At 37.4% G+C, this 21,480-nt stretch overlaps 1 protein-coding gene across 47 annotated transcripts in view; it reads right to left on the reverse strand.

The window, feature by feature from the left end:
* Positions 1-21,480, reverse strand: part of ank1a (ankyrin 1, erythrocytic a) — a 223,213-nt gene that overhangs the window by 49,983 nt on the left and 151,750 nt on the right. For all 47 annotated transcript variants that reach the window (NM_001327890.1, XM_073950221.1, XM_073950245.1 and 44 more), the window contains 7 exon segments: positions 1,986-2,150; positions 5,493-5,624; positions 12,253-12,327; positions 12,473-12,557; positions 14,086-14,205; positions 15,095-15,223; positions 19,595-19,823. In NM_001327890.1, the coding sequence (NP_001314819.1) occupies positions 1,986-2,150; positions 5,493-5,624; positions 12,253-12,327; positions 12,473-12,557; positions 14,086-14,205; positions 15,095-15,223; positions 19,595-19,823 (935 nt within the window).

Consider the following 21,480-nt stretch of genomic DNA (forward strand, 5'->3'; position numbering starts at 1 on the left):
CGATTGTGTCGTCAAACTGTTGTACAAACCTAATATCACACTCGTTGCAGTGCGATATGGCTGTATATCATCACTGGTGGTAGGGATGCAATGATTAAACAATTTCACTATTAACCGCGGTTTAATTCGTCAAGGTTTATTAGTTGTAAAGGCTTCTCAACACCGTGGCATGAAACAAAACTGCTGCAACTAAACAAAGTTAAGGGCCGTTCACATTTTGCATCTTTTGCATGCGCAAATTCGCTTCCAATGGAGGCGCACAGCTTGTGTTCGCATATTGGGATTTTTATACACATTTCTGCTCGCATCCAAAAAAGAAAAAATACAAACTAATAATACCGAACATTTTTGTAATATGGTTGCTCTAAAGTGCCTTTTAGACAGACATCCAGCAGCGCTTTAACTACATTTGTTCTCTTTAAAAGAGAAATACTTACATTTACTTGAGAAAATACTTTTAATAGATTTACATTAGACATATACTGTTTATTTATTTATTTTTGTTTATTTATTTATTATTTATTTGTTTATTTATTATTTATTTATTTGTTTATTTATTATTTATTCTTTTTTGTTTATTATTTATTTATTTCTTTGCTATTTCTTTATGTATTTTTATTTATGTGTCATTTACTTGTTTATTTATTATTTATTTATTTGTTTATTTATTAATTATTTATTTGTTTTTTTTGTTTATTATTTATTTATTTATTTATTTATTTGTTATTTATTCATTTATTTATTTTATTCATATGTTATTTATATGTTTATTTATTATTTATTTATTTGTTTATTTATTAATTATTAGTTTTTTATTTGTTTATTTATTATTTGTTTACTTATTTGTTTGTTTATTCATTTATTTGTTCATTTTTAAAATGTATTTTCAGTATAAAATTATTACTTGTTTAAACGTCAGAAACTTATCTCACTTATTTTTAAGTCCAAGGAGAAATGGACTATTGTTTGCGCATTATTATTATTTTGTGTTGTACAGTATTATTTGGTTACTGAGCAGCAATAAATAACACTTTAAAATATAAGGAGTTTTCATGTGATTTTAGAAACTAGTAGTTTTATGCATAATAACCGTAAAACCGTGATTAGTCCTCAGACTATACAACCAAAAACTATAATCGCTGCATCCCTTACTGGTGGAAAGCATGGGTTGACTCGATGCCGCAAGCTTGCTTCCCACTTCCCATTTACAGCCATATTGCACTGCCACTCGTGTGATATTGCTTATTTATAGCTAATATATTTGTACATGTTTGTATTTCCATTAGTTGAAATAAACATATTTGTAAGCCATTTTTGCAATATTTCAAAATATATGTTGCATATATGAGACATTTTGTATATGTAAAATTCAATATATATATATATATATATATATATATATATATATATATATATATATATATATATATATATATGTTACACTACAGTATCAGATTTCTATAAGTGCACACTGAAAATTAGAAAATTATTAGATTAAGGTAAGTGGTTGCAAAACAATTAATATGGGCTGAATTTAAGCAAACAAATTAGGTTAAACATTACTAAACATTTATTGAATGTAAACATTACTGAACATTTGTTCACTTAATATCAGACCATAGAAACCACTTACCTTAGGAAAAATCAGCAAATAAAGTGAATAATTTTTTTTTATTGTACTAAATGTCTAAAAAAAATACCCAGTTTACATGGGAACGAGAGGATATTTTATACAATTTTTGAAAACATTTCCAATTCAGACAGTCTACAAGAGAATATCAACATAATTCTGGAGGGGTGTCTTCAGGTCTGGTCCTGGTGACGTCGGAATCGAAAGAGGAAATGTTAGATTCACGGCTAAACATATAGAGGGACAGATTTAGGGAAGATTGAGCTTCAGATATCAGCTGGATGAGAGGAAGAGCCAGCAGCGGATTATGTGGGATAAAGTGAAGACGAGTGCAAAGCAAATGTCTCTCTCTTACCATTTGTGATTCCAGGTGAGAGATGGTCTCGGTCGTGATGCCTAGACCTAGAAGCGTCCTGCTCCCAGCCCCCCTGCTGACCCGCCGGTGGTCCTCCCTGGCCCTCCATCATGTTCACAATGTCCACTCGGTCGATGCTCTTGAGGGCCACGTACAGGCTGTCCACTAGAGTGGTGAGAGACACACAGATGGTGGAGAAATGGAGAAGGGGAAGACAGGGTAGTTGGACATAAAGGATGAGGACAGAGACACGCCACTGACAAAACCAAAGGATTTCAAGACACTATTAGCAAAGACAATAATTTGGGGTTAAGTGCACAAATCTCTATTCAGTTTGTTAATCAAAGCAAGATGTACTGTGGATGAATCTGTCTCAGTCACGTGACCGATTTCTTTACAGCCACCATATTCATCGCCATCAGGGAAAAACCAGTCCAAAACTAACTATATCAAACCAGATATTGAGGTAAAGTTGGCTTTATATTCACACATTCAGACTTTCTCCTTAATAATATCATTTTAGAAAAGTGGTATTTGCAAATTCTGGAATCATATTAGCAGCCAGTGACTATCAAACATTGTTCACTGTCAATTAATTAGTGCTAATGTTGCTTTAAAGACATACTTGCCTGTGATTTCAGACTGTATATTTAAAGTACCATGGTAAACAATTAAGGGAGCATGTCGCAAGTTGTCACTGAACGAATGTACAAATATAAAACCAGCTTTACCTCAATCTAAAAGATGAATACTTCAAGTTAATTTTATTGAGTATACTTGAGTAATGTAGACGTATATTTTGAATTTAATTAACATATTAACATCAACTCTATTTACTACTATTTGTATACTTGTAACTGTACTAATTTAATACATGTTGAGACTAAATTGGCTCACTTTTAATAAACAAAGGGATCATTTAAACAGGCCGTCTGCTGGGACTTAAAAAGTCTTAAACTAAAAAAACATATATATATATATATATATATATATATATATATATATATATATATATATATATACATATAAATTTTAGGCCTTATTTTAGGCCACTTTAAATATGTTTTCATTTTAATTTGTCCATGTAAAGCTACTTAATTAGGTCAACACTCATCTAATCACCAACTAAAAAATCTTTATTTAACTAATATTATAATAGCTCATTTAAATACCTTTATATTTTTATTATCTTTCTTAAAATATCATTTATTTAAAGGTTTTTTAGTTTATTATAGTATTATTTTTCTAAATTATGTTTTCAAAAAGTTGTATGCAACTAAGGTTTGCTTATTTTTACAACTTGGCTAAGAAATAACTGATATGATTTTGTTTTTTGTTTTTTTTGATTGGGTAAGTAAAAATGATTTTAAACAGCTTTTCATCTCATTTTAAGCTTGAACAACTAAATGAGTGTCTAATGTCTAACTTATGTCTAATGAACAGATTATAATTTAATTACATTACAACATTTATGCTGTAAAACGAGCCGTATGAAACTGAAAATAGTTTACCCTTTCACTGAAAGTTTAACGGTAGAGGAAAAAACATATACCCTATAAGAGGCGACATTAAAGGTACAATATGTTGGATTGCCAGTCCATAATCAGAATATTGTGATTGTAATTATCAGAAAAAGTTTTTTTTTTTTTACCAGGCACCTCTGAAGACAACTGGATGCACATGCAGGTTGCCAGATTGACGACATCAACAGGAGCGTGAAGATCAATCATTACAGCTAATGTTTACGCTTTTAATATTTGAATTGTTCACAAAATAAAAAACACCTCATGTGGATTTTTATAACTCTGAATCTGCTTCTCATTTCAGAGGCTGGTAACTGTCTTCCAGAGGTCGTATTTTTGTCTGATTCCGCATACACTCACATATATAATTGGGTGAAATGGCAGTGTTGAAAGACGGGTGTTAAAATGGATGGATGAAGTCAGAGCACAAACTAAACACCTACCGTAAGGCATGTCCTAAATGATCGATAGCCCCGCACTAAAAGACTGATAGCCTTACCCTAAATGCCAGACAGCCCCACCCTAAAGGACTGATAGCCCCACCCTAAATGACTTATAACCCTACACTAAAGAACAAATAGCCCCGTCCCAAAGGACTGATAGCACCACAATAAATGTCAGATAACCCTGCTCTAAACGACTGATAACCGCGCACTAAAAGAGTGATAACCCCACCTTAAATGCACCCTAAATGACTGATAGCCCCACCCCAAATGACTTATAGCCCACACTAAAGGACCCACCCTAAATGCTGGATAGCCCCACCCTAAATGCCAGACTGCCCCGCACTTACGGACTGATAGCCCCACCCTAAATTACTCAAAACCCCACACTAAAGGACAGATAGCCCCACCCTAAAGAACTGATACCCCCACCCTAAAGAACTGATAGCCCCACACTCAATGTCAGGTAGCTCCGCCCTAAACAACTGATAACCCCGCACTAAAAGAGTGATAACCCCACCTTAAATGCCCGATAGCCCCACCCTACAGGACTGATAGCCCAACCCTAAATGTCAGGTAGCCCTGCCCTAAACGACCGATAACCCCGCACTAAAAGAGTGATAACCCCACCTTAAATGCCAGATAGCCACGCCCTAATAGACTGATAGCCCCACCCTAAATGATTTATAATACAGCACTAAAGGACAGATAGCCCCACCCTAAAGGACTGATAGCTTCACCCTAAATATCAGATAGCCCAGCCCTAAACGGCCGATAACCCTGCGCTAAAGGAGTTATAACCCCACCTTAAATGCCGGATAGCCATGTCCTAAAGCACTGATAGCCCCATTCTAAATGTTGGATAGACCAGCCTCAAATGACCGATAGTACTGCCCTAAATTACTAATTGCCCCGCCCTAAATTACTGATAGCCCCACCATAAAGGACTGATAGCCCCACCCTCATGGAATCCCATGTGACCAGGAAAGTTGTTTTAAGGAGGAAGGGAATGTTATGGTGTTTGATTAAAGTTCATGGGGTCAAATGAATTTTTACTACATAATACATGATACACTGTTTACAACAAGAACATACATATAAATATAATAAGAGTACATGTTGATTTCATAACAACTTCAAGCTAATTTAAAAACTGAGGCTTACTTTATGAGAAATACTTCATTTGAACTTTTTAAAAATAGATAGCACATACGATTTTTCCACTGTAAGTTTAGAGGATGAAAGGATAGAGAAAGGGAGGAAACTGCAGGACAGCAGGACCCGAAGCACAGCAAGACAGCTAGCTCGTTAGTTGCGCAATGCTAATTCACATTCCACAACCTGGCAACTAACTTTATGAAGTTGAAACAATTGAGTCGTGGCCCACAGCATTGCACATTAAAAGCATGCCAGTACTTCTATAGCAACAAATATGGCAGCATGTTCATACAGTTACGTCACATGAGACAGATGAAAAAAGCTCACACAGATAATCGAGGTATTCTTAAAGGATCATAGTGAATGGACGCTAGGGCACTCACTTTTGGCTCTCTTCCCCTCTCGGGCGGCCCACAGGTTGAGCAGCGTTGAGCTCTGCTCTAAAAGGGAGTTGGGATTCTCCACACGGATCTTATTTATTTCATCTACATTAAACTGCAGTTCCCGTCCCAACTCTGCACAGGAATTAGACAGGAGACATTACGCCGCGGCATGAATGAACATGCTTCATCACTCATTCCAGTGGCTGATTTTAGATTAAGCACAGTTTAGTTGAAGTATGACCAAATTTGTGCCACTCAATAAAAGACTTTTATATAAATAATAGTGCTGGGCGAACATTAATCATGATTAATGGCATCCAGAATAAAAGTTTGTTTTGAGATATAATAAATGTGTGTGTTATATATATATTATGTATATGCTCAGCGTAAATGAGTAGTGATGGGGAAATGAAGCTTTCTGAACCAGTGAAGCGCTCGACTCGTTAAAGGTTCGAAAAAGGTTTGTTACTTAAAGCTTTCTAAATTAGAGCTCGATGAGGACCTCTTCTGGTTAAAGTGAGGGAAAGCACTGTGTTGCAATAATGTCACAACATTCACAACTGACCAACTCAATTATGTAGAAATACAACAATAGTAATATAAACACAATGGGCCCTATCATACACCCGGCGCAGTGTGGCGCAAGGCGTGACGCAGTAGTCTTTTGGTAGTTTAAGCTTGGCGCAAGAGTCGTTTTGAGGCGTTGCGCTACGCTGTTTAAATAGCAAATGCATTAGCGCTCATTTGTGCGCCCATAGGCGTTCTGGTCTAAAAAGGAAGGCGTTCTGAGGTGGACCGCTGGCGCGTTGCTATTTTGAGAATCTATAATAGATTTTTCATTAGACCAAAACTAACCCGGTCTAAACTCCAGCGCAGAGTTGCACCTCGCTTACACACTGCTTAATACACACAAGAGAGCAATAAATATCTTTACATATGAAAAAATGTAAATATTAAGGATATATATAGGACATAATAAGAATAGATATAGAATATAAATATAAAAGACTAAAATATTACAAAACATATTATTTTCTAGCCTACATAAATATGAAAAATCACTACTTTTATGTCTTCTTCATCTCGGGAGGCTTTTTTAGTTCATTCATAACAATTTGCTTTTGTATAATGTTATTATTATTAGCAGTATTATTTATTATATCCATATTTATATTTGTTTTATTAAAAACAAGCTTAGATTTGCCCACCTGTCAGGTTTTAGACCATATGGGGCACAGCATGTGTTTTAGGATATAACTCAGGTTTTTGAACACACTTTGTTATTATTGTTCATTTATTTGTTTGCTGGAAATTAGAACTGAATTTAGAAATAGTTTTGAAACAAATATTTGCGCTTAACAAACAAAAGTATTTATTTATAGGCTAATTGATGTCTGTGCGTAAAGGTTTCCCTTTCCAAGAGCGAAAGTAGATCCATTATCTTTCATTCTCACGCAGTAGATGCTCTGTTTACCAGTTCTGTTAAAAAACTGTTTACTGTTCACTGTTTGCTTGTGAAATGCTCATTTTTTCCACTTAGACTTACTTTGCGTCCTGTAAATAGCGAATGCGCTTTTGGCGCGACTCAGCTGGGTCTTAAAGGGAATTCACATCCGCACGGTTTATGAGAATAAAAGCCTTTGAATATTTTACCAGACACATTTACTTGCTGGATGTTAGTCCAACACAATCTCACGGCAATTCGTAACTTTTTCATTTAGTGGCTGATTCGTATGAATTCGTACGATCTAATTCATACAATTTAGTACGATTTGCTTATCCCCGAATGACGGTTGGGGTTAGGGGTGGGGTTAGGTGCCACGCCTCCTTTTTAAAATCGTACCATTTTGTACGACTAAACTCTTTGCCAATAAACTGGCAAAACGTAAAATACTTACGTTTTCTCGTGAGATCAGGCTGGTTAGTCAGATAACGTTAATATGTTCATCTTAATGCCAACCGTGTAAATAATTAACGATAAGATGCTTATGATAAGCCAATGTTTGTTTATCTTCAAGCTTTGCGTGTGCCCATGATGAGCGCCAGCACACACACATATCATGTACATCTCGACATGCGAAAGTGTTTCTCTATATGTTTTCATCGAAGTTGTTCACAATACTGATCCATCCACAGAGTTTGTAATGTAGTCAAATGTTTACAAACACAAGCGCAGCCGTTTAGAGCTCATTTCTGGGTAATGATGTCAGAATTTACCGCTAGTTTGGAATGGATGTGTGAACGCTCTTTTCCGGAAAAATTCCGGAACGTCCTCGCCTGTGTGAACAGCGCTATTTTGAATCTACCGGTAAAGTCGTTCCGGAAATTTTCCATATATTTACCGGTATCACTGTGTGAAAGGGGCTTATGGCTGCAGCTGGCCTCCGTTAAACACTAAACTACAATATGCAGTGGTTTTCTTTAAAGATAGTTGTAAAAAATATGCTAATACACTTTAGTATGGTTCAAAACCTTTTTAACAATTAATTACGATTGTATTTTAGATTAATTACTGGTGTGTGGGAGCGGTGCAGTGCTTTGAAACAGCAGAAATGTATGTAATCGACGCCTAATCTCTCGCTATACACTTTAGGGCGTACTCACACTATGCTATCCAAATCATGCCCAGGCCTTTCCCAGATTGTTTGAGAAGTGTGAATGCGCTGAAATGGGCTCAGATGGTCAGAAACTTGTAAATAACTCATGAAAGAATAAAGTTTCGTTAAACCAAGCACACCATTGTTTTTCTTGTGAAATTCCCTATAAGTTTGATGTGTCAAATGACCCTCTTCCTATTGAAAAAAACTAAAGTTGGATCTAAGATGGCCGACTTCAAAATTGCCGCCATGGTCACCACCCATCTTAAAAAGTTTGCCCCCTCACATACACTAATGTGCCATAAACAGGACGCTAATATCACCAACCATTCCCATTTTATTAAGGTGCATCAATATAAATAGCCCACCCTGTATGATGTATATAGCTTATATCTAAATATTTATATGTAAATGTAAATAAACATTTTATCAAATATATTTGTGTATTTTTATATACATAATAAATAAACAGCGCACACACACATATTAGGTCAAAAATAACTTTTATTTTGGATGCAATTAATCGCGATTAATTTTGGCCTAATCAATTATTTGACAAATCAGTAATCAATCATATACAGGCCGTATACATTGAGGGATAAAGAACGAGTAAACAAACCTAAATTGCATTTAGATAACTATGAATTGTAAATCAGTGTCAAAAAAAAAAAAAAAAACGGACAAAACTAATGATTGGACTTTTCTCTGCTATAGTGTTATACCAATTTGTATTTGAATTTGTTGTACCAATTTGATTCTCCTTCCAAAAATATTAGATTTGAAATCTTTCTGAAGCTTTTAAATGTTAAAGCAATGATGTGTAAGCAGGAGATACAAACAAAACAAACAATAAAATACAGTATAAAATGTCAATTTAACATACAGTTGAAGACCAAATGATCAGCCCTAGCTCCTGTAAAATACTATTCATTCATTCATTCATTCATTCAGTTAAGTTTCTTAATTATTTTGTGTGTTTTCTTCCAGCTGCAACCCATCACTGGGAAACACCCATACACTCTTGCATTCACACACATACTCATACACTATACGGACAATTTAGCTTATTCAGTGCATGTGTTTGGACTGTGGGGGAAACCGGAGCACCCTGAGGAAACCCACGCCAACACGGGGAGAACATGCAAACTCCACACAGAAATCCCAACTGACCCAGCCAGGACTTGAACCAGCGACCTTCTTGCTGTAAGGTGACATTGCCAACCACTGTGCCACCATGTCACCCTATATCTTAAGATATACTAATTTATTCATTTATTCAAATTTATTTAATATGATCTTTAGTTTTAGGTCTGAAAAGCTGATATTGATTCATAATTTTGCTACTATTTGTCCATACACTCATCTACACTTGTATTATAAACAAAACCAATGATTGCTTTATTAATAGTGTAAATGTTATCGTATGACTTTCAACAATCTGGAACGCTTTCAAATTTCTAATCTAAATATTAATTGATTATTGATTTGTCATTTGATCCATCATCAGGGTGCATGAATGGCTCCCCACACTGTAAAGATATCTGTTGATGAATAGATTCTGCAGTTTGTGATTCACAAGTTTATTTATGGTTGCGAATTGCATTATGGGATGTTGATCTCTGCTCTGTTGACTTTTGATGTTGAAATATCAACTCTACAGTTTAACAAAGTGACTTTTGATGACATTTTAGTAGTTTGAAATATAATATAATGTATAAGAAATACATATAATACACACATACATACATATAAATATAAATATATATATATATATATATATATATATATATATATATATATATATATATAAACAGTTGAAGTCAGAATTATTAGCCCCCTGTTTATTTTTTTTAACCAATTTCTGTAACCAGTTTTAATAACTCATCTCTAATAGCTGTTTTATTTTATCTTTGCCATGATGACAGTAAATAATATTTGACTAGATATTTTTCAAGACACTTCTATACAGCTTAAAGTGACATTTAAAGGCTCAACTAGGGTTATTAGACTAACTAGGCAGGTTGGGGTAATTAGGCAAGTTATTGTATAACGTTGTTTTTTTCTGTAGACTAAATAGCTAAAAAAATAGCTTGAAGGGGCAAATAATTTTGTCCTTAAAATGATTTTAAAAAATTAAGAACTGCTTTTATTTTAGCCGAAATAAAACAAATAAGCCTTTCTGCAGAAAAAAAAAATATTATCAGACATACTGTGAAAATGTCCTTGCTCTGGTAAACATCATTTGGGAAATATAAAAAAAATTTAAATTAAATTAAAAGGGGGGAGAATAATTTTTCAAGTCTATAAAATAACAGAAAATGTTGTTGTATAGCAAGTTGTTTGTAGCACAAAACCCAGAAAATATATCACTTTAAAACAGAGGTCTCAAACTGAAATTGAGGGGTGAGGGGGCATATCAGTGACTGACAATTCATAGGAGGGCCGCTTTAACATTTAAGCATAACAAAAATAGTGGAAACCTGATGTAATTGATGCACTCAGTCACTCTTCGCCAGAGTATATGCAGTCAAAGCTTCTTTTTGTTTGTTGTTCTACATATTGAAGGGGACGTTTAAGCTGCTATAAAAGTACCACAATTTAATAATAGGCATAATAACATTAATTATTATTCTGTCCAATTCAATTGTACTCAACCAAAAGCACAAGAGCAGAAAGCAGATTGAGTAACTTTAGTAACTTTACTGGCAATTACCCTTCTCGGTATCTTTCTTTTTTTTTTTATAAAACTACAACAAAGAAAAAAAGCAGGCTACAGTTTGACAAATGTTACTGTTGTTAGACAACAAAATGTACTTTTGAGGCTTTTCTAGTCAAGAATGTAGTTGTTCAGATTGCAACTATGCAGTTTATTTGTAAGAATAGTGCCTATTTTAAAATATTTACAATTTCTGACAGCTCGTCGGCGACGAGAACCACATAATAAGCCCTTGCTCAGTGTGTTCTCTTGAGCGCGAATAAAAAAGCTGGAAAAACAGAAGCCTCGTGGTTTTAAGGTGGACCGGATAGAGTCAATAAGAAGCTGCGAATAAGAAGCTGAATTCAGCCTTGTCCCTCCTTATCGCAAACACAACAGCAGTCTGGTGAGTAATCTCTGTAGACGAATGGGATTTCATGTCACGTTCAGTCTTATAATCTTAAAATGTGAGCAAAATTTGCTGTTTTGTCATCACCTTAAGGGGGTCACACACCAGAAGCGACGCTTCACATTACATTATAGAGTCATTCAAACACTAGCTCTAAAGTGACGTTGGTGAATTAGTAACAGCTTCTGCTGTTCTGACGTCAGCTGCAGATGTGAATGAATGGTGGAAGAAAGTAGTTCCTAATACAGAAGGGTTTTAGACTCTGTGTTTGATTTTATTTTTTGTATGTACAAGATTGTGCCGTCGAACTGTTGTATAAACGTAATATCACACTCGTAGCAGTGTGCTATGGCTGTATATCAGCACTGGTGGGACGCTAACGCACGCCTTTCCCAAATGATGTTTAACAGAGCAAGGACATTTTCACAGTATGTCTGATAATATTTTTTCTTCTTGAGAAAGTCTTTTTCGGGTAGAATAAAAGCAGTTTTTAATTTTTTAACACCATTTTAAGGTAAAAATTACCCCCTTTAAGCTATTTTTTTTCTCGATTGTCTACAAAACAAACCATCGTTATATAATAATTTGCCTAATTACCCTTACCCTAATTTTTGACCGCAAGTCGGTAGTCTAATACCCTTGCTTTAAACTATTAAAAATGTTAATAAAAGTCACTTTTTCAAACTTTTCAAGGTTAAAAGTTGTTAGAACAAAGATCAAGGTGTCATAATGCAATTCAAAAGTATAAATCAATCTGGAAAAAATAAAAAGATGATACACAAAATACAGAAAACTGCTGTTTTACAGATATTTTCACAGTGCGTATAGCATGAAAAAAAAGTTTAGCTTGTGCAAAATGATCTGTTGTAAAGCCAAAGAATGAAATCTCATCTGCACATGCTAGACTTTGTGAAATTTAGATCCTACAGTGAATGACTTGTCAAAACATTTTGTATTCGCTATGCAACAGACACATGGAAACCAGAGATGTGTTGACAAGACATGGGCAGTTTAAGCATGTTAAGCGAAAAGAAGGTGCATCCAAACCCTCACACTCACCAGCCCAGCTCAGGCCTAGCTGTTCAGCTATTAAAGCCATCTTTAACTCCGTCCTTTCCATGGCGCTCAGTGATGCTGCAGAAACCAGACCATCATTGGCTCAAGAGTTCAGCAAATCTGATGCTGCAGCTCACATCTTATTCAAAGCAGGGTCAGGCAAAGGTTGTATGAGATTTGGGGGCTTAACATGCAGGAGAAGTCAGTGTGGGAGCCGTCTTACCCATTGCCGGTTCATTCAGAGCGCTGTATCTTTCTCTGAGAGCCAGAGGAGTCAGAGTCCTCCTCCGCTCATCGCTGCCCATAATCTGTCAGATGAAGAGAAACGCTCTGTTAGAGGACAACTGCAGAGTTAAACAGATGTTTTTAATGTTTTTACTTTCGCAGGTCTTCTGGTCAGAGCTGTTTTAATGTTATCCTTATATCAGAATCAGAATCATAACATTTGTTTTTCCTCAGGACATATCCAACTTAAATAGTTTTCTCATCCGTTGCTACCTGCTTTCTTATTGTCATAAACAATACAGGACCCTTACGGTTGGTCTCTGTAACCAATAAAGCAACTTTTTTGCAAATAATATTATATGAATACTTTTATTTTTATGTATATCCTTAAAACTTATGGAGATGTCTATCCTCATCCAGATGGCTCTGCTGTATGGTCAAATTGCTCTGATTGGTCAGACGGCTTTACTCTGCTCTGACTGGTCAGATGGTGCTACTCTTATCTGATTGGTCAGATTACTCTACTCCGCTCTGATGGTTCTACTCTGCTCTGGTTGGTCAGATGGCTCTACTCTGCTCTGATTGGTCAGATGGTTCTACTGTGCTCTGATTGGACCAATGATTCTACTCTGATCTGATTCGTCAGATTACTCTACTCCGCTCTGATGGTTCTACTCAGCTCTGATAGGACAGATGGTTCTACTCTGCTCTGATTGGTCAGATGGTTCTACTCTTCTCTGATTGGACAGATGGCTCTACTCTGTATTGACTTGTGGGATGGTCTTACTTTTCTCTGATTGGTCAGATTGCTCTACTTTGCTCTGATTGGTCACATGGTTCTATTCTGATCTGATTGGTCAGATTGCACGGCTCTGATTGGTTCTACTCTGTTGTGATTGGTCAGATGGTTCTACTCTGCTCTGATTGGACCAATGGCTCTACTCTGATTTGATTGGTCAGATTGCTCTACTCTGCTCTGATGGTTTTAATCTGCTCTGATTGATCAGATGATTCTACTTTGCTCTAATTGGTCACATGGTTGTACTCTGCTCTGATTGGTCAGATGGTTCTACTCTGATCTGATTGGTCAGATGATTCTACTCTGCTTTGATTGGTCAGATGGTTCTCATTTGCTCTAATTGGTCACATCGTTCTACTCTGATCTGATTGGTCAGATGGCTCTACTGTGCTCTGATTGGTCAGATGACTGTACTCAGCTCTTATTGATTAGGTTGCTATACTCCACTCTGATGGTTCTACTCTGCTCTGATTGGTCAGATGGTTCTACTCTGCTCTTTTTGGACAGATGACTTTGCTCTTATGAGTCAGATGCTGTATTCTGCTCTGATTGGTCAGATTGCACTACTCTGCTTTGATTGGTCAGATGGTTCTACTCTGCTCTTTTTGGTCAGGTTACTGTACTCTGCTCTGATTAGAGGGTTTTACTCTACTCTGCTCTGACTGGTCAGATTGCTCTACTCTGCTCTGATTAGTCAGATGCTCAAGATACTCTGATTTTTTTGAAATTCTGCAGACAATTTACGTTCACAAAGAACTTACTAGCACATCGCACATAAGAAAACAGTGTTCGTCAACTATTGTCTTTAGTACCTTAATGCACGGCGGCATGGTCACGTTGAGGTTGCACAGCACGTGTTGGCTGTCTTCATATTTGGTTGACTTGCGCAAGAAAGACAAAAAGCCAGAGGGGTCTTTACTGCTGTCCCTCACCTGAGATAGAGATAAATTAAGCACAAACGAGTGATTATGATACAGGTATTTAATATTTTAAAAATACTAAATGGCAAATGCCTTATTCCACACAAATGCTCTATCAAGGTCAACAACCATTGTGTCTCTGTGAACATATATTTAGTTTAGAAGACAGAACTAGACATTGTGCGAAAAATTTCTTTTGAGTTCTATTGATTCTTCCATCTGCTTAAACCAGTCTGGGGTTTCTCCTCTGACCTCAAGCCAGTTTCACCCACACAACTAATTCTCTAAACTAGTATCTTTTATGGCCCATTTTCTGTAAACCCTAGCGATGGCTGACACATTTAAAGTCTCTTAAAGCCAGGCTCACTTATTCATTCATTCATTCATTCATTCATTCATTCATTCATTCATTCTTTCATTCTTTCATTCATTCATTCATTCAGCTTAGTCCCTTATTTATCAGGGGTAGCCAAAGCAGAATGAAATGCCATTTATTCCAGCACATTTTACGCAGCCTTTCTAGCCACAACCCAGTACTGGGAAACACACACTCACATTTACACACACACTCATACACTAAGTCGAATTTAGTTCAGTCAATTCACCTACAGCACATGTGTTTGGACTGTGGTGGAAATCGAAGCACCAGGAGGAAACCCACATGAACACGGTGAGAACATGCAAACTCCACACAGAAATGCCAACTGGCCCAACCGGGACTCAAACCAGCAACCCTCTTGCTGTGAGGCGCCAGTGCTAACCACTGAGCCACCGTGCTGCCCTAAAGCCAGGCTCACATTGCAATTCTGGACAAAAGATTCCTGTAATCCTTAAATGGCCTAATAAGTTAGTCTGGGATTTTTGAGCATACAAATACTGTAGTGCATGCAATTTACTTTACCTTGACGGACACAGGCAGTCTGTTGTCTTTAAAGGCCTGGAAGCTGAAACAGCGAGGCTGCTGGGCTGCTTTTCTTATAGGAACCAAGTTTCCTGAACACTCCAAATACAGCGGCATTCCCTCCATCACCTACAGAACACACACACACATGGGGAGATTTAGGCTTACAGGAGATGCATCTAAAAGTTGCAGTTTAGCAATTAACATTATCTTTTAAAAGTCAATAAGAAACATTAACTCATAAGGAAATCTGATCTGACATATATATATATATATATATATAATTATAGCTTATAAATTTGAACATATAGAGCAGGGGTCACCAAATTTGTACCTGGAGGTCCGGTGTCCTGCAGATTTTAGCTCCAACCCTAATCAAACACACCTGAACAAGCTAATCAAGGTCTTACTAGGTATACTTGAAACACCCAGGCAGGTGTGTTGAGGCAAGTTGGAGCTAAACCCTGCAGGGCACCGGACCTTCAAGACCGAGATTGGTGACCCCTGATATAATGTATATATTTCTAATTCCAACAGTTAAAAAAATATAGCTATTTTTTTACATTTTGAAATATATGTTGCATATATGTAATTTATGTGAAATCCAAACATGTGCTGCGTCCCAATTCGCATACCATTCACCTTAAATAGTATTCGAAAATTGAATTAGTATGTCCCAAATCGTAGTATTTTGAAAATAGTATGCCAAAGGTTCCTGGATGGTTTACTATTTCCGGTAAAAATCTTAGGTGTAGAAGTGTCCATACTCTAACCGCTGATATTGCCCACAATACATTACTTGTTGGACATGAATTCGATTAGAACTACAAATGAAGATAAAAAGTGTAAATAGACTAGAAACATGGTGGCCACGCGAAACCAACCGTCAAGCAGAAAGGCTACGATAAAGATGTTTGTATGACTGTTAAATAATACCTGGCCAACTGGAACATGTTTAAACCACGTGTTCTGTTTTGTGTTTCATCTGCAACAGCAATACTGAACTTGTATAAAGACGTGTTTGGACATTAACGTCTGAATGCATAAATATCCAAAGACCTGAGGAGATTTCTCTGCATGAAATGACTTGTGAATTAAAGATTAACCTGCTGCTGCTTCTCCAATAAGGTGTGGATGATTGATGCTCATAACCAAGCATACGACTGATCATAATCATCTGTTAACGAGTAAGAAGTATGTCACAAAGCTTGCAAAACTATTCCGACACACTCAAAAGTATATACTTTTCCTTCACAAAAAAAGTACACACTTTTAAGGTGTAGTATAAGTATGCAAATTGGAGGCAGCAATGATCTTGTATGTCATATATGTAATTTGCATACATTGTCACATGTCAAAGTTGTATATGGGAATCTTTGTAGAGCACTCTGTAATGTATGGTGGCTGCAAAATGGAAAAAAAAACAGGCATGCATGTAGGAAAGCACTAGTAAATTGGGAAATCCTTCAGTGTGACAACACAAACCAATGCAAATACAGAAATGTACTACAAATAGGTCTAACCACAACGGAAATGTGTCGGGGACTCCAAGAAGTGATAGACCTGGCTGATTCCTGTTTAGAGTGAGCATGCTTTTCTAATGTATTTGCCTTTGTTTTCTTAACTTGCAGCAGGTTTGAGCTCTCTCAGCCTTCATAGTAATGTCAAATCTTTCAGATTATTAAAAATACAAATGTAGCTGTGGATTTTATTCATGTCGGCTTTTTGTTCCAGAGCGGAGAATGAAGTTTGAGTTTAATTCTACTTCACTATACTTGTTTGGGGAAAGATCCACATATGAGTATTGGTTAAATGCTTTCCCTCACCTTCATTCATTTTCATTTTGGCTTAGTCCCTTTAAAGACCCTCCAGTACTTTTTTTTTTTTTTGAGATTTTAACAGATTTGTGTGTGTTGAGCATCAGTTAAGACAGTGTTAGCACCTGTTAGCTTTAATTGTGGGGAAAACTGGATAGATTTGAGCTTTTATCAGCTAATTTTTAGCTTCCGGTTTTAAAATTATTTTTGAGGCGGATCAAAATCCGTGACGTAGCGCAAAACTGCAGGTGCAAAGATGACGCGTCGAGTTCGCATTATTATTCATGGCAGAGTTTTCTTATCCTATGAAAAGAGCCGGCTTAATTATTCATGACTGCGCGTGCTTTCCGAAAGCAAGGTAGACCTGCCAGTGCCAAGCTGTGAGATCCTACCTTGATGACTGGGTGAGAACGCGTCCACGGACCCACGGCACACAGTATTTAGCTGTTCATGAAGGGTCGTATGTGTTTGTTTCCATGATCCACGGGGTTTGTTGCATGTTTTTCCCTGCGATGCTGTCAGGGCCGATACAGCAAAGCTGTTTGTGTGCAGCGAGCATTTTTGTCAGGAGAGCAGTACGAGAATTGGAGAATGGCGGACGCTGTCTTTTATCAGGAGTTCGTTCACATTTAGACACATCGCCGTGCTGCTGTTTTTGCCGATATCCTCCAGATTACCAGCAGGGCTAAGGGTTAAAATAGACGAGGCAAGAGACCTTCTGCACTGAGTCTGCATTCAGACGCGGGGATTGAGGGAGAAGTCCTCATTTAGTGTTTATATGAACACGTTATCTTTAAAATTATATAAATTGTGGTTGTGTGTATATGAAATTATGAATAACAAATGTCGCAGGGCATTCAATTACTGTTTATTTCTTAGCATTTTAACTTCGTAAACTTTAAACTCATGCGTCTCCTCACGGTTTGTGTCTCATTTTGTGAGCTAACTGACAACAGTTGTTCGCTCCCCTCCTTCTCCCCTGCAGGCCACGCCCACTCTCACCCTTTGCTCGTGGAGCTCCACGCCCATTATGATGCAACTTTTGACAAAAATCTGACGTAGACCTGAACCGAGAGTGAGGGGTGTCATGACCCTTTAAGGTTAGTACTGGTTTAAATATTCTGCTATGCTGATGTACAGGGATCTGTTGCGCCGCCCTCTTTTGAAAAGAGCATCTCATTTTAATTTAAAGCAACAGTCACCAAAAAAACACAATTTGGATCAGAGCCTAAAGGGGCTGTGTTATGATTTATGTTTTTTTTTCAGTTTTTTTTTCACCCTCCTCTCCGTTTGCTCAACCCTAGGTTTCTTATTGGTTTATTATTCTGTCCATCATCATTATGACGCTCTCCGGTTCCACCAATCCCAGGACGAGCCGCAAGTATTTAAAGCCCTGTCAGTCCAGTGTGTGGTGTGCGCCCTGCCTCGGCGTACCCTTTGTGCTCCACGCAATTTGTTTGTGCAAATGCTTCGTCTATTTTGTGATCTCTCAGTTACTGTGATAATTCGAGTTGCTTGTTGAACTTTGTTGGCTTTAAGTAACATATGATGATGGTTGTGTGATTCTGAACTAAGATTTAACGGACTTATCCGGTTTGTTTAGTTTTAGTTTAGATTGATGTTTTGTTAGATTAGTTTGAGTGTTTTGCCACCCGTGTATTTTTTGAGCTTTGTAGTTTGATTAGTTTAGTTCGGGTGTCGTACACACTGAAGATCTCGGTTTTTATTTGTGTTTCTTTTTGACGCCTAGTTTAGACATTAGATTTAAGGATTGTTTTGTTTTTGTTAATTTCTTTGATTTGGCTTACACTCGTTGTTCTTGTTTAAAGATAATAATTATAAATGTTTGTTTGTTTGTTTGTTTTTTCTCCCCCATTTATTATTGTTACATGTTTCAATTCAATTATTCAGTAAAAGCTTTAAATGAGAGTAACTGAACCTTGCCTCATTATTGATCCGTCGCACACATTACACCTGTCTCACTTAAATGTTACAGCATCCCACTTTAACATCATAAAACACGTAACAGGCTGTTTCAAAGAGTTGTAAAACAATTTGTGCAGTATTTTGAGCTGAAACTTCACTTCACATCTTGTAAAAAGGGGCACAATAGGTTCCCTTTAAGAGGCCTAAAAACACAAACTTTTAAAAGCAGGTTTCTAATAAAAGCCTTTGAAAATAATACCATTATAATCAAACATGATTGTGTTAAATGGTGACATCATGCGCATGTCTAATATACTATCAGCATGTAGGGATAGTGACATTATCCAACTCCTGGCCTGCAATGCATAACACAACATTTTCATAGTTTTAACAGATGTGTGGATTTTTTTAGGAAAAAAGAAAACAAATAAAGTGTATAGCATGCATTTCCCTTGCAATCCAAGTGCTAAATCACAATGTGTTAAATCACACCAGCTTAAATCACAATAACAAGCTCAAAACTTGAAATCGTAATTCTGAGCAGTCCTGATTGCAAGATATGAATGTGCAATTTGAGAAACTGTGAGAGAAAGAGTGGCAGTTACCCTTTTTTTTAGATTCATTTTATTCTGTGGAACAAACTTATGGCGAAAATGACATTGCAGAAATGATAGCACTGACTTATAAATTCATGCACACAATGGATGCACTGCATGCATGCTGCTTTTACGACTTATTCAACACAACATCACATGACCTCGATGTCTCTGCTGCGAGCCACTTCCGAGAAGTTCTCGTGCTGCTCCAGGGTTTTGTCCATCTTGTCATCCGTCATGCAGTAGCAGCGGAGTCGACCCTCGCGAGCTTCATTCATCTTCGCAAACACTACAAACTTGGCCATGTACGGCACGGCCGACAGCTCGCGGTACAGGAGGTTGGCAAAGGACACGGCCTCCGCAGTCCGAGGACAGTCCGCCAGCCAGAATCTGAGCCACACAAACACAAAGTCAAAATTATTCGCCCTCCGGGGATTTTTTTTTTCAAATATTTCCCAAATGATGTTTCCAGAGTTCACACTTAGCTGATGATTGATAGTAAAACTAGTTTGGCGTGCTGTCCCGGGAGAGAGCCCTGAGCTTATGAGATCCTCGAGCCCTGGGCTCCCTCCCGTTGCAAGGCGAGAGGGGAGTTTGAGCTCAGGTAGATCTCGATGACTCCCCCTCTTGTTGTAGCTAAGTGTCAGATATGTATACTGTAAGGTGTACTCAGAGGTTAGCTAATGTATTTTGATTAATTATTTAGAGTGCTTGTTTTTGAACTGTGGGAGGAAACCGGAGGACCCGGGGAAAACCCACGCGACCACGGGGAGAACGAGCAAACTCCGCACAGAAATGCCGTCTGGTTTGGAAAGGAATTAAACCAGGGGCATTCTTGCTGTGAGGCAACAGCACTAATCGCTGGCCACCGTGATGCCCGTTTGAAAGGAGGGAAAGTAGGGTTGGGTGGGGGGGTTCCTTCGAGACGAAGATATTGAGATGAGAAAAGTCTGGTTATTTATAGTGAGTTAAGTATCGTCTGATAGGATAATCAGTTATTAGCTAAAGTTGGAACAGCTGCAAACAATCATAAGCACGTGATCTTCTCGAAATTTGTTTATGAATAAACTTCACTTAACAGAGCAAGGAATTTTTCACAGTATTTCCTACAATATTTTTTCCTCTGGAGAAAGTCTTATTGGTTTTATTTTGGCAAGAATAAAAGCAGTTTTTAATTTTTAAAAAACACTTAAAGGTCAATAATATTATCCCACAAACCGAATACAATTTAAGACCAATTGTAAAGTATAACAATTTTATAGTACAGAAATGACAAGAAAAGCACACAACACAACTCATTTTAGTGAGGTTTACTTATAAACTAATTTCAAGGGGATCACGTGCTTAAGAATTATCAGAGCCGGTCTCGCATTAGCTAATCACTATCTTCCAATCATTTGAGCCCTAAGCTACTATAAATAACCACAGTCTTCAGTCCACTTCATCTTCGTTTGGAAGAAACCCCCCCTTCCTGCCCAATCTCCTCCTTTACCATAGATCGGCTGGCACGGCGGCCCAGTGGTTAGCACTGTTATCCCTACAGCAAGAACACTGCCGGCCCTGGTCCCACCAGGCCAGTAGGCGTTTCTGTGAGGAGTTTGTATATTCTCCCCGTGTCCGCGTGGGTTTTCCCTGGGTTCTCCGGTTTCCTCCCACCATCCAAAGATATATATCATGCATAACAATCAAGCACTTGTCTAGCACCCTTTTTTTTCTCACGTGTTCCCTTAGCTAACGCAGCCTTAAGATTTTTTTTTTGGCAATTGAATTGTTTCATGTTCAATCCACTTTAATTTATTATTGTCATGTTTGCCAGCGAACAACCACCAGATGTCGCTGGTAAACACACACACACATAGAACTACACTTTTCCTGGACTACAACTTCATACATGCTCTTCTATTGATCGGGCTTCCTGACGAAGACACATGATCTTGATACCCGCTGGATCCATTGTGTGGCCGAGTCTTCTGTAACGCCGGGGAGTGACACTCACAACAGAAGGTAGGAACCAATATGCAGGTTTATTCACAGTCAGGCAAGCAGT

This window comes from Danio rerio, chromosome 5 (assembly GCF_049306965.1).
Source record: "Danio rerio strain Tuebingen ecotype United States chromosome 5, GRCz12tu, whole genome shotgun sequence".
In the NCBI taxonomy this organism is placed as follows: Eukaryota; Metazoa; Chordata; class Actinopteri; order Cypriniformes; family Danionidae; genus Danio; species Danio rerio.